Source organism: Thamnophis sirtalis, unplaced genomic scaffold (assembly GCF_051295495.1).
Source record: "Thamnophis sirtalis isolate CommonGarterSnake01/CBP01778 unplaced genomic scaffold, rThaSir2_p1.2 scaffold_4, whole genome shotgun sequence".
Taxonomy (NCBI): Eukaryota; Metazoa; Chordata; class Lepidosauria; order Squamata; family Natricidae; genus Thamnophis; species Thamnophis sirtalis.
Window position 1 is genome coordinate 106,410,817 of NW_028261384.1, and position 14,354 is coordinate 106,425,170.

The 14,354-nt window shown below is 37.5% G+C and overlaps 1 protein-coding gene across 2 annotated transcripts in view; it reads left to right on the forward strand.

The window, feature by feature from the left end:
• Positions 1–10,312, forward strand: part of LOC106542526 (RNA binding protein fox-1 homolog 1-like) — a 32,003-nt gene extending 21,691 nt beyond the window's left edge. For both annotated transcript variants that reach the window (XM_087713693.1, XM_014058307.2), the window contains exons 4-12: positions 190–243; positions 1,321–1,413; positions 1,700–1,760; positions 3,493–3,546; positions 4,472–4,607; positions 5,937–5,976; positions 7,910–7,986; positions 8,252–8,324; positions 9,724–10,312. In XM_087713693.1, coding sequence (XP_087569819.1) covers positions 190–243; positions 1,321–1,413; positions 1,700–1,760; positions 3,493–3,546; positions 4,472–4,607; positions 5,937–5,976; positions 7,910–7,986; positions 8,252–8,324; positions 9,724–9,768 — 633 coding nt within the window. In that variant the 3' untranslated portion in view covers positions 9,769–10,312. The remainder of the gene's footprint in view (positions 1–189; positions 244–1,320; positions 1,414–1,699; positions 1,761–3,492; positions 3,547–4,471; positions 4,608–5,936; positions 5,977–7,909; positions 7,987–8,251; positions 8,325–9,723) is intronic.
• The last annotated feature ends 4,042 nt before the right edge of the window (positions 10,313–14,354 follow it).

A 14,354-nucleotide genomic window follows, 5' to 3' on the forward strand; every position in this document is an offset into this window, starting at 1 on the left:
AGTCACTCTTAACTAAAGAACATTGGTTCTGGGGTGGAATAACAAACCAAATAAATAAGCATATATTTTTTTAACAAACACTGATACATAATTTGGACCCTATACATGGCTGTGATTTAGTCTCTTGATAAGAACAGGGCTGCACAATGATTGCTTCTGACAATGATTGATTTTCTTCCTATTTTCTAGCAATTTGGAAAAATCCTCGATGTGGAAATCATCTTTAATGAGCGTGGTTCAAAGGTATTGCATGGAGAAGGGTTTCCAATGCAGGGCTATGGATTGTCTATGTCCTATCAGCAGAAAAGAAGTTCAGGATTTATTGATGGGAGAGTCAGTCAAGCTTGGCAAGCAATGCAACCTCTTCGCAAGGTTGCATTAGTTTTAGGAATCCTACTAATACAGCCAGAACTTTTGCTAGTTATTCAGAGTTGCCCTGAACAAATGGGGAAGCAAATAAATTGGATGGATGGATGGATGGATGGATAAAATTGCCTTGACACATTTCATCCACCTTAATTTGGAGACAAGATGAAATGCAGATTTTGTAAATGGCAAAAATTCTTTAAAAATATCTGAATATCAGATATAATATCTTCCTATATGAATCTTTTTGTTATGATGGTTTGATCATATAGAGATGGCAAAACAAAAATATGGTGGAAAAATTTGTAGAATATAATCAATACATGCTCCATGAATCCTGAATTCAATAAAATCTCAGGACTGGCCTCCAGATTAATAGAGAGAATTACTAGGGTTGAAATGCTTAGATTTGAAACAAAATGATATTTCAAGAGAGATATTGCCAATCAATCAATCAATATTTATTTGATCATAGATTAACAGATAAGACACAAAAATCACAACTAGGATAAAAAGGAAAACGTAATTATTCTAAAATATTTTTAAAGGGTTAGAGTAAATATGATGTACTGTGAAAACTATAAAACAATGTTTGGCTGTGGTCAAAAGATATAAAATCAGATCAATCTGATAATAACAATTTAAGATAAAACAAATCAGAATATTTAGTAAAGAATGGAAATTATAATTTCTGGTGAGAACCTGTGTAGAGAGTGCATTACAGAATAATGTTTGAATTGAATAAGTGAAAACATTTCACTTATTCCTCCACCACATGGACACAGTATGTTCAAAGGAGAGATATGTCTGCAATTTTTTAAAACAGCCACATCTTTTTCCAGGGTCACATGGAAACTTTTATAATTTAATATGAATATTGCACAGCCTTCTGATTGCTTTTACAATGTAAGTCAATCTTTCCAATGCTGTGACACAAATCTTCTGTTCTCTTAGGGTTTTGGGTTTGTCACCTTTGAAAACAGCCAAGATGCTGACCGGGCACGAGAAAAGCTAAACAGCAGTATTGTTGAAGGGAGGAAAATTGAGGTGAGAGTTTAATCTATGTATCATATAAGCATGTATCAGCATACCCATTTTTGTTCAACATAGTATTTACTACTTTGCTGAAGAAATCCCCTTCAAAAACTTAATATTACACTTAACAGTCAGGAAAGCAGGATATGCTGTATTCAAGGAACACTGAAGAGACTTATTTGTGAATTCACCCAAAGTGAATTCATAAGACAAATTATAATACTAGCCTGCCTTTCTTTTCAGAACTAACTACATCTTGCACATGTGATCTGACTTCCTGCTTGTTTCTCCCCTGCAGGTCAACAATGCCACTGCCCGTTTAGTCACCAAGAAACCCCCAGTGGCACCTCTAGTGAATGGTATGCAATATGTTTGTTTCCAAATGCCATCTTTAAAACGAATAGTCCAGAGTTCTCACACTAGAGTATGACAGCTTGTTCAAGGCAACTCTTTCACTTTTTTGACTTCATGACATCTTTGGGTGGCACCCCTAGCAGGACAAGTAAGTGCTTGGGGCTAAGGCAAGGCACTCTGCGATTTGAGTGCGTCTTCCCCCAGACTCTAATTTCAATTTAAACTCTAAAGCTCTCAACTTTGGAATGGGTATGGCTTTTCTGCCTTTTTTTTCATTTGGGATATTTAGGGGTTTTAAGGAATTAATTGATGTCATAAACTTTAGAAGCTTAACTTCAAAAACCATTCAGGTCCCCCACTCCCTCCAAAATCATAAATTCTGATTTTGAGGAAGTTAAGGCACCAAAAGCATGCCTTAATCATTTGCCAGTCTTAACACACCCATTCACCATTACTGCCCAAAAACCTTGCAAAAATGTACTGAAAATTTTGGCCCTGTCCAAACCAATGATGTCATTAACCATGATTCTCTGAGCATAGGAAGGATGATGATGATGATATACATATCTCTAATCACAAAAAAGCTGCCAGTTCTGACTGACACAGTGCTCTGTGTCTTTTTTATTTGTTCCTATGCATTATGGCTAAATATAGACAACATATTTTACTGGGCTGGTATAGTAGACCTGTTCAGCTTGATTAGTTTTTTTGTGGCTTAATGTGTTATGCAAATGCAGCCAGTTTGGTTTTTTAACCATTCTTTGCTGGGTCCAGATGCTTCAAAAAATCTCATTGTTCAAGAATAATGTGTAAATCCCAGAAAATGATCTACTTCAGTAATCAGGTTAAGAGTTGGAGAAACCCAGCTTATCTCTTCCAGTTAGTTTTGTTACAGTAGTGCTGCCAGACTGAGTTGGCCATTGGCCAGTTCTTCAGGAGAGCCTTGGCAAAGTATAAAAAAGCTTCCATGCAGACAGTAGGAATGGTTCCGCATGAAAGCCTTAGGCTTCAATTGTCTGGAACCTGCTGCAAAGTTCGAGGGGATAAAATACATTTGATGTCACACTCAAGGTCTGAGATGGACCTTCATCTATTGAAAAGCTAGCACTATCCTGTTTTCTCCTACCCCAACTTTTCCTGATAATTAGAAACTCTGATATTGGCGATAATTTATGCCAGGATATTGATATGTCTTCTCTACCTTTGACATCAACCAAATATTGGGCTTGTAGATCCAGAATTCCTATAATGACAATGCTATCCAGGAGATGAAATCTATGTATCTGGAAGATGCCCAGACTAAAAAAGGGTGATTTAGATCCTGAGCTCCTCTATGACTCTACAACACTTTCAACTGTAAAGACTATATACCATCAGGAAATTGTATATAAAGTTAGCAGAATAAGTGAGTAAATAAACAGGTCAATTTGTAATGGAGTAGAAATATTTTAAGACCCACAAAGGCATCATTTCTGCCCTTGCATTCTGTTGCTGGCATGGATTTGCAATAGTTTTCAGGGTTGGAGTACCCCAACTACTGAGACAGAATTACTTCATCTAGCTGTCCCTATCTTTCTAAAACATGTGCAAATAGCTTGGCATGTCCAGTCAAGGTTGTGTAAGTTCTGGTGAATTGGGAGATTGGCCAGATGTGTAGGATGGTTGGCAAGGCAAGAAGAAATAAGATAGGAGGCATTTTGTTCATCTGATCTTCTCTTTGCTTGGATGTCCTTACAGGATGGAAGATCAATCCTGTAGTTGGTGCTGTCTATGCTCCTGATCTGTATACAGGTTAGTGTGTTATGTGTCAAATTGTAAGAAACAACATTGGCATAAAATTAATGCACATACACATACATACAGACTTGAATGCATACCAGTTAGGGATATATGTTGTGTGAATACATGCATATGGATAGCTCTCTGCAAATCTGCCTTCCCCCACTGACTTTGCTTGTTTGAAGCTGGCTGGGAAGGTTGAAAATGATCCTGGGACATAGCAACCATAGTAAATACATGCCAGTTAGCAAGCCCATGCGTCACAATCATGTGATCACAAGGACGCTGAAACAGTCATAAGTTATTTTTTTCAGCACCGGCATAACTTTGAACGGTGGCTAAATGAATGGTGATAAATCAAGAGCTGCATGTATATATATTTCAAACTTGTCTGTCTGTATGTATGTATGTATGTATGTACGTATGTACGTATGTACGTACATCCACACAAATACTTTAAGGCTAAGAGAAAAGTTACGTAACAATGTTAGCCATATTTTTTTAAAAGAGTTTATTTTTTAAAAAAAGAAAAAAACTTCCATAATTTGATCAAATTCTAAACATTTTCTTCATTATCCCATTTTACAAAACAAAAAATGAAATGTTGACAGAAAACATACTGTCAGCAATCTGTTGTTTCGAATCAGATGTTGACGTATCCTCCCAGTGTGTTATAAGTGGAGACTATCCCTCTCAAATTTTTGGAATTATTAAGCCTAGCATTTTTACCCCAAGTTGAAACATTAAACACACTTAATTTTAGTTGCTTTCTTAGGATCATCCTTTGTAAGCTGCTCTCCCCCTTCCATTGGTAAATTTTTGGAGCAGAAAACTATCACTTTCTTTGTCCTGCTTAGCTCTACTTCTCTTCCTCTCTCATGTAATGGAATGTGCATCTTCTCTCACTGTTTCTGTCTTTATTGCTTCTACAACTCAGTGGCAAGCATCCCTTACCCTATGATGGCACCCGCTGCTTTGGCCTACCGTGGGACTCTGCGAGGGCGTGGCCGAGCCACTATCTATAATCCCATTCGAGCAGCACCTGCTCCCACTCCAGTTCCAGCCTATGGCAGGTGAGCATTAGCAGAGAGGAACTCATGGTGGCTTATAGGAAGCTATAATAATGCCTACTTAAAGCATCTTCCCGTCGCCCATTCACTCTATAAGTAAATTTGACAAATAAATAAAAATCAAATAAATAAATAAACCAGAAACCCTGTACATCCAGAACATTGGACAAAACAAAACATCTCATCTGGAAAAATCAAAGTTGAAGAGGTTACAATAAGACATCATAAAAGTATAGTTCAAGCAAAATCAATTAAAGTGAAATAATGTTTTTATTTTGGATTTGAGTTCCCTTCCATGCTGCTTCAGCTCCTCTCTCAGAGCCATTAAAACGACCTTCAAAGCAGCTGCATCTTTTTCCAGTCTCATACAGAAGCTTGAAAGATGTGCTTGCTTTACTGAATGGCAAATAAATAAATGTTACTTGAAGATCTTATAAATCATTTTTAAATTGGGCACAAACCTGGATGGGTGGGTGGGTAGGTAGAAAGCAAGCAAGCAAATAAACAATTTAGATGAGGAAGGAAAGAAACTTTGGAGTAATATTTGCGAAGAAATATTTAAAATATAGAATGGCAAATTTTGGACTGAGAGATTGGAAAGGTGATATTTAGACTAAAAGAAATGCCGAAGTGGAAGGAAAAGAAATACTAGTAATCTAGCTACAAAGTTGTAATAATAAATTCCCAGAAGTTCCAAAATGAAGTGGTGACCATTGGCTCAGATGTTTTTTTTTTTTTTAAACCCACCTTTTTGCCACCACCTTTCCGCCATTGTTAGGTCTGCTGACTAAGCAATGTCTGGGAATTATAGTCCCATCATCTATGGTGGAGGTTGAGATTGGGGAAATTTTGTTCTCTAGTAAACTCAAGTCACTGTGGAAATAAATGAAGTCTTCAGAAATAACTTCTCTGAGCTGGACTAGAAAATTTCCAAGATCCTTTCCAGTGCTACAATTCTACTCTATGTCTCATTTACTGAGGTGCAGTAAATAGATAAGACATCATATATTCTTGCTTTCTTCATTTTTTTCAATAACTATTTGGCTGCAAAATGTGATACCTGATTCAGCTATTCTTGAGACCTCAAAACTGGATTCAACTGCTATGAAAACTTGCTGTAGTTTTTCATGTCTGATACACATTTATTCTTTCTGGTTATTAAGTGGTCAGGGAAGGGCACTGTGCACATGTGCAAGGTCATGTTTTGCTCCTCGTATGTTATATAACATAATTAAAAGCTTGTTTTTAAGACGAGTAATTTGTATTTGAAAGGGGTGTAACTGAAGAGGGAAGTATTTTCTGCTGCATACTGATATTTCTTTTTTCACCTAGCGTGCTGTATCCAGATGGTCTATACAGTTCTGACCTCTACGTAAGTCTTTCTATGGGTATTTCTGGAAATAATGATCCAAGGGTCCTGCATGGGTGCCCAGCGCCAACAATCCCAAAGCAGAAAAGGAGTAATAGGACTCATGAACCTTATGCAGGGATGAGACTCCTGATCTTTGGGGCACTGAGACCAAAATGCATATGCCACTATCATGCATATTCTTCACTTTCTAATTTATGCTTCAATGAAAAAGTTAAAATGAAGTTGTCCATCTTAGATAAGGCACGGCCTATTATGTTTCTTGCACTCATGATATTGAGTAGACTTTGGAAGGAGTCATGCAACCTACTAAGTGCATTCATAAAATGTCCAAGTTCTCTTTCTTCTCATCAGAGGGAAGAGACAGAGGATACTGTAAACAGAGGACACTCTCTGGGTTATTCATCCAACAGATTGCAAGACTAAGAAAGCAGCTAATCACTTTAGTGCTCTTCAGTGCTCTTTTCCCTGCTAGTGGTTCTTTTTTCTACTCAATGTTGTAAAATAAAAGTCAGGAATCAATATGAAATGAACATATATACCAAAGCTCAACTAACTTCAAACCAACTAAAGCTTTCACCTTTTAAATGCACTTTGAAGCTAAATATTAAGAAGCTACAATGGCAAGAATGTTCATACCAGACTTTAAGAAACCAACCAAGCCAACATTCCAGTCACAGTCTTCACATTTATACAATCTTAGCAGCAATATGTATGTGATGCCCGTAGCTTTGCGTTGTCTATTGCAAAATAGGCAATGCAAAGCACAGGTAGCTTATCCGTCTAGCCACATTGCTTCTTTATTTTTTAGAACAACAATTTGCTATGTCTGCTTCACTACCACATTATTCAATCTTATCTAAACCAATAGCAACAACAACATGAATGATCCCTATCCCTCTACTGGAATTATTTTTCCCCAAAACAATCCAGTCCCAAACCACAGAACAATTTTCCGGATGAGGTATTCAGAATTGTTGGAATGCTCAAGCAAATCTCTTCAACACAGCTAGTTTTTATTTCAAATTTGATCTAAAATTGAACAGAACTCTTGAAACACTGGGTTTTGTTTTGTGCTTGGAACCCTTGTTTTGAGAATAGAACTTTCTGTTTTGAAACATTACACATATTCCTGCTGCATCATAAGAAACCCAGTCACATTTTAATTAATCTGTTGAATAAACCAATTCTAGATAGGTGTTTAGGCCAAACTACAGGTACTGGTAGTCCCTGATTTAAGATCACAATTGAGCCTGGAATTATAGCTGTAAGTCATGCTATTTGTTAAGCAGGTCAACATGTCTTTAAAACCTTTTTTACGACTGATTTTATTATCTTTAAGTGAATCACTGTGGTCGTATGCGAATACTGCTGTTAAGTGAATGCCACAGTTGTTAAGCAAATCAATTCCCTACTATGGTTATAGTTGGAGAATTTTTTTTGCCAGACACTAGAAGTAAACACAGTTTCCACCAAAAACAGTCATAAATTGCAGTCACATGACTGGAACACTGCAAATGGCCGTAAATGCAGGCCAGTTGCCGAGTACCCAAATACCATTAGAGGGTGATAAGTTGGAAATATACAACAGGCTATTGGAACTATATATACAACAGGCTATTGGAACTATACAACTGAAAATATAAGTAAAAATGGAAAAAACTTTGTGGAAAGAAAAATAGCTCTTCCAGGCGGAATCAGCTAGGCAGAATGACAGCTCAAGTTTCTCTTAAATTGAGCAGGAAAAGAGATGTGGATAAAGTCCCGCTTTCCTCCCAAAAATGGAAGTGTGATGGGTGCTGGGAGTTGTGGGTAGCAGGATGGTCCCGCTTTCCTCCCAAAAATGGAAGTGTGATGGGTGCTGGGAGTTGGGGGTAGCAGGATGTTTTATAGACTGTTGAAATAATATTTATTTTAGCTGCTGTTTGAATTTTAGGGTTATCCTGCAGCATACAGAGTGGCTCAGGCACCAGCAGCTGCAGCAGCCACAGCAGCAGCAGCGTACAGTGATGGGTATGTAGAGGCTTGGATTAACATTAACTGTGTATTTATTTAGGGGGGAAAAACATATTGCAGGGTAAAGGATTTTTAAAGGGTACAGGAATTATCAACACTGTCCTTTCCACAAAATTACCAGGTTGCTAATTGATGAATAAAATCTTTCCCCTCGTTTTAATGTTCTTCTTTTCCTAGGAAAAGAAGTTGATTATCCCAGTGAGGAAGCAATATCTGGTCCATGTGCCTAGGGTTTTGACTACTGATATTTTCTCTGATGCAGGTATGGACGGGTTTACACTACTGCTGAGCCTTACCACCACACAGTAACCCCTGCCTATGGAGTTGGTGCCATGGTGAGTCACTTAATGAATGGGCCAAGTATGCTACTTCTTGAAAAGATAGCTGGGCAGGATCAATTATCATGCTGTCCAATCATCTACTCTAAGCCAAGAACATCTGTACTGCTTAGACCCTAGTGATAGAAATGCCAAGTAGATGAACAGCATGCCTCCTTGGTTGGAGAAGCAAACATTTGCACATTGAGAGAGGGAGCTGTGCTTCCTAAATCAACTATGTTTGGCATAGCCAGATCTTAAATGGCAAATGAGAAGGACAACTAACAGTAAAGGGTTGTTTAGTTAAAGGCACAGTCTTGCAATCATTGTTAATTAGAATTCATTGATCTGAAGAATACAGATTCATGTGAAAAGAGTAAAACTATAGTTATATAGTTTTTTCCCATGAAATATAATTGATGAAAGATTCTTTATCCATCTCCCTCAGGCTTTTGAAAGCCACAACTCTTAGTGTGTTTGGGGTGTGAGAATTGGGGTCATTTTTGAAATTTTAAAATCTTAATATAGATGGTTCTTGGTTTACAACCATTCATTTAGAGACCATTTGAAATTATAGTGGTTCTGAAAAAAATATTTATGATCAGTTGTTGCACTTAATTGCCATCGCACCACCCCATATCAAAGTTCAGGAGTTTGGTAACTGCATGTATTTACAATGATTTCAACATGCTGGAGTTATGTGGTCATCATTTGCAACTTTCTGGCAAGTAAACTAGATGGGAAAACTGTATTTGCTTAACAGTTACGCAGTTCACTTACCAACTGCAGTGACTCGCTTACTAATCATCCCAAAAAAGTTCAAATCAGGTGAAACTCATAAACAACCACCTTGCTTAGCAATGAAAATTCTGATAATAGGAACCTCCACTTATCAAATGAGACATGATTGTATTACTGCAAAATGGCCAGCAGATGGCAGTGTTCACTTACTCATTTTATATATATATATAAAAAATTTATTTTTGTTACATAGTTCACTTACTCATTGAGAATGTTTCTGTTTCATCAAGTGCATGCTAGGCTAAATTGTGCAGGTAATAGGATTCAAATTTTGGTTCTTGATTTCTCTGTTGAATTATCTTTAGTGGAAAAATACTTTTCAATTCTTTTAGAACCAAAGCTCCCATCTCCCTTATAGGGAAATGCATCAGTGCAACTTTAATCCTTGATAATCCTGTGATAACAATGTTAAATTGGGTCTGAAATTATGTGTTACATTGATGAAGGACATTAAAAGTGGGTATTAACAGGGAGCAGGAAAATTGAGTTACAGGCGGAAAAGTATTTCTTTGGAAAATACGTTGAAGCATTCCATGGCTTCCATTTCTTTGTGGTCTTTGTGTCGTATTTCAAAGCAGCTTTCACTTCTCCTGCTCATTTTCTCTCTTTATGGCAGGCCAGTTTATACCGAGGAGGATGCAATCGCTTCACTCCGTACTGAAGGACCAAGCACTGGGGCTGAACAACCAGCAGATGTCCGTCAGTCAATAGTACAGATGATGGGATCCCTGTGTTGAGAACCTTGTCTCTCTGTGTGTGGGTGTGTATGAGTCTGTGCATGAAGGAGAGAATTAGACCATTGGTATGGATATCTCCCACCCAGCAATACTAGAGACTCCTCAGGAATTTTCCCTGAACCCATAAGAATTTTTAACATTATTCATAATTCGGGCTTCTTCTGTGTCTTCTGGTTGGGTAGAGACTAGCAGGTGCGCAGCACACCAAATCAAAATGCAGATGAAACAGCAGACACACAATCGTAGCTAAGTTATGGGTCTTGAGCTCCACAGGTATCCTATTTCAGTTAGACTTTGGTAAGGCACATTTGGGATTTGGGAACTCCATTTTATTTCTTGAACGCTATCAAAAAATTCTCTCAACCATAAGTAGAGAGGCTTCCAGACTTTGTACTGGATCTGGTGGCATTTTTAAAATCTGAACTGAGGCTCTTGTTATGGCCTCAGATAAGGAACCGTGGGATGGGCTTACTATTGTAAGCCGCCCTGAGTCCCCTCAGGGAAAAGGGCGGCCTATAAATGTTAAATAAAATCAAAAAAAAAAAAAAATCAAATGGGAGCACTACAGTTTCAAATATCAAACACTGTAAAATAATTGATTTCCAAACAATCAAAACAATAGATTTATACCGTTTACACTAACACAGTTTCCACAGGAAATCTGGGAACTGTTATTGGAAGTGATTGAAAATAGCCAGTCCAAACTCTCTTATGTTATACTTCCCACAGCTCCTGAGGTAGAAGGCAAGTTAGTTTTCCAGCTGATCTCCAGAGGTGACATGGAGCAAAAATGGAAAATATGGCACTCTTGAAGTTGTTGGATTCCAGCTCCCAAACATCTCTGGCCATCACCTGGGAATTATCTGGAAAAGCCCATCTGGTGGGTCATATGGTCCCTGCTTCTGCCATGTCACTTAGATTCTTCTGCAATTCTCTGCTTTCTCCCCACACTACCTGTTCTTTTCCTGCGCCTTGACTGCTCTTTTATATTTTTCTCCTTCATGCTAGTTCTCACTCGCCTCTCTTTTTTGTGTGTGTGTCCTTTCTTGTATTTCCAATCTGCTTTGGGTATCAGCTCAGTAGCTGAAACAAGGTTCTTATTCTCTGTAAAAATGAAAATCAAGTTTTTGCTTACAAATGTTCGCTATTTTTATTCAATTATGAAAATACATCAACACATTTCAGATGTCCTTTCTCCCCGGGATGTCCAGGATGTAGAAGAAACAGTTCTGTTTGCAAGAGTGATGCAACTTTACTTGCCTCAAGAGAAAATATCCTTTTCCAAGAGGCAACTACTAAACAAACTGGCAGTACTTTTTTCAATACCTCTCTTTGCAAAATGTTTTTTTTTTTTTTTTTTTTGTCTGAGTTGAAGAGCAAACTACTCCCATCTCCCCATTTTCAACTGACTGGGCTTGGAGAAACATCTTTTAATATTGGCAATAAGATGCATCCTCCATTCATATTAAGGTCACAGACTTCCTTACTGGGATCAGGGCCAGCTATATGGCTTTGCATTCAAACATTTTGTCATTGTTTCAGTATATCCAACATGGATCAGTTGGATCATATTTCGGCTTCAAGTTAGGCTGGCCCTGTTGCATCAGTTCAACCCATCTGTACAATATATGGGAAAGCATGCATATGTACAGTGTATGCATTATACATTGTATATCCACCACTGCATTTTAAGTTTTCAACATTTTTTGGAAATGATAACAATACAAACTTTTACACTGCAATCTGTGTACTTAAAAAGACATTTCTAAACTCTTGGTATGAACTGTGCCTCATACTTCTCTCTTAACCATTCTGATTTTAATCTACTAATTTTATTGGGGTTGATCTCCTAAATGAAGAACAAAGAATGGGGAAGAGTTGTTATTTTTATATTAAAATGTGAATGATTTAGCTGGAATACAAATAAATACTTTATTTGTGGATATACAGGAAGGATCAACAAATTGGAAATACTGGAAACTTGAAAGTCACTGATTGGGAAGTTTGCATCTACTGATATATATGCTGATATAGAAATATACATATGCATGGGTGTTATTTTACGACAAGCCTAAGGACTTTGTCAAATGCATTTCTTTTTTTTAAAGGAATATATTTAATTATCATTTTCTCCTAAAGGCTGTTGATCCCAAAGCAGAATTTATTTCTGTTTCTGACAATTTTGCTTCACTGTATTTCTGTATTTCTGTTGCAGTGCCTCTCAAGTTCACAATGCAATATCTCAGGGAAAAAACTTTTCTCTATAGATGCTTGTTCTCCTTTCTTCTGTTTCCACATTACTGTAATAAAATCCTGATTCTGGCTAACTTCTGTTACTCTGCCTCCTCTTCTTTCTTTTCCTCCATCTTTTTTTCTATTGCTGCACCCTTGCTCTTTCCCTTATTAAGAATGATGCTCTCTTCATTTCCACCAGGGAGATAGGAGGGAATGACAGCGTGGCAGGGGGCTTTCTGAAATGGGCAGGCTAAGATTATAAATAGGCATTAATGTGGGGAAATGTGGATGAAACAGAGAAAAGGTTAATTTTTTTTCATACTGCCAAACAATTTAGTCAATGGTGATAGAACAAAGTAAATATCTAATCTGTGAGAAGTGATGCAATTTTCAAAGTGTCTCCTAAAGGTTTTGTGCCTACCCCTGTTTAAAAAGATTTGGCTGCTAACACAAGCTTTTCCACTGCTCTTTGAAGACAGGAAATACAATGTTGTAATAAAATAGGGTGAATCTGTTGCCATTTTTAGAATACTCTCTCATGAAGCCATTATGTAATGCTGGATTTTTCTTTTTTAATTTACTGTATCTGTATTGCCTTGAGCACCCCGAGACTTTGAAAGTTGTCCCTTGATGAATCACATTTCTAGTATGAATTAGTTGGCAATTTTGGCTGAAATCTTAGTAAGCATAAATATAACAGGAAATGATGTAATTATTAATCAAATTCATATTCTGGCCAACTCCCAACAACTGTGTGTACCTCAAACAACTCAAATAAGCAAAATACAAAACACACACACACACACATTAAAAGAATCAAAGTTGGGTTTTTTTCTATTTGACCCAATTCACTATCCCTAAAAGCAATGGAATGTATGGGACTTTGATCTGAAATGCTATAAGTGTGATATGAAGTCCTGTTGTTTCTGATTCCACGATCTATTTTTTCCTCCTAACATGCTGCTTTTCCTAAACTAATATTTTGCCCCATCCTGTTTAAGAAGGCTCTTTCTTGCTACAATTGCAGGCTGAACTAAGATCTCTTGTCTTCCTAGAATTTATTCTACCTCAATGCTGTTGAAAGGCTGATCTTTCTCTTAGAACCCGTGTTTCTAAAAAAACTAATTCTCTGGCATAGTCATCCCTATTAAAGAAACAGGGTTCCAGACAGTTTCCATCTTGAGTTAAATGACTGGGACAAGAATCTACTGCAGTTTAACTCACTGGTACAGCTATTAAAGATGCAGGAACCCTTTTTTCTTTTGTACCCGGCTATCCTAGTGCAGACTAGGCTACAGCTGCAGGACACTTCCCTGCATTTCAAATAAAAATTAAATCCCTGCAAGGAAAACTAAACATCCATAGGAATGAGAAATATTTTGCGTTAGGTTTTCTCCTCCTGGGCTCATTTTGAATTCGGAGGGGATTCTTGGTACCTGGGGTCCTCCCATCGGCACACTGAAATGAGCACAGGACATAGTAGTCCGTCCTGTCTGTTGGATCCTGCTCTCCCATTGCTATATGTGCAGATCAGATTTGCAAATGAGATTTAGGATGTTTTAAAGGCATTACTGGAACATAAACACCACACTCTGACATTTATTTCTGCATAAATGAGCATCAATGAGTGGATAATTTGGAAAAGGGAGGCATTTAGAAATACATTTTTGTTGTGACATGGCTGTCCAAGTGAACAAATGGTAGATTTCTTTTTCCTTTTGCAATCTGGTTCTGCTCTAATATTATAGTTTGAACTCCTTTGCATGCCTTTGCTTTCCATTAAGCTTTGCTCACTCTGAGGCCACATTCACTTTGTTCTTTGCCTTGCCCGATAGCTTTGTTTCTCTACTTTTTTCTTCTCTTTTGCCTCTTACTGTTTTCTTATAGCTTTGTCTCTCTCCTTGCTTTCATGCTTTCTATTTGTGTACATAGATTACTACCACTTTTTTTTTTCCAGCTGAGGTTTAAATTACACATAGTACAGGATAGACACAGGTGGTTGGCTATAAGGAGGAAAGCAAATGGCCTAACCTTTCCATCCTTTTTTTTGCTGCAAACTCAGGAGGATATTTTCTTTCCCCTGCAGAATGAAAGCCCTTCTTTAAAAGGACATATTTTTCACCAAGTCAGCTCCTGAATGGGAACAGCAGTTTGGTAGTTTTCTTCCTCAAACTCCTTCTTTTACTAATCTATTTGGCTCACAGCCTCCCCAGATAAAGTTTTTAAAAAAGGGGTGGAAAGATCTATGTGACTGGCTCCTTCCATCCCATTTTAG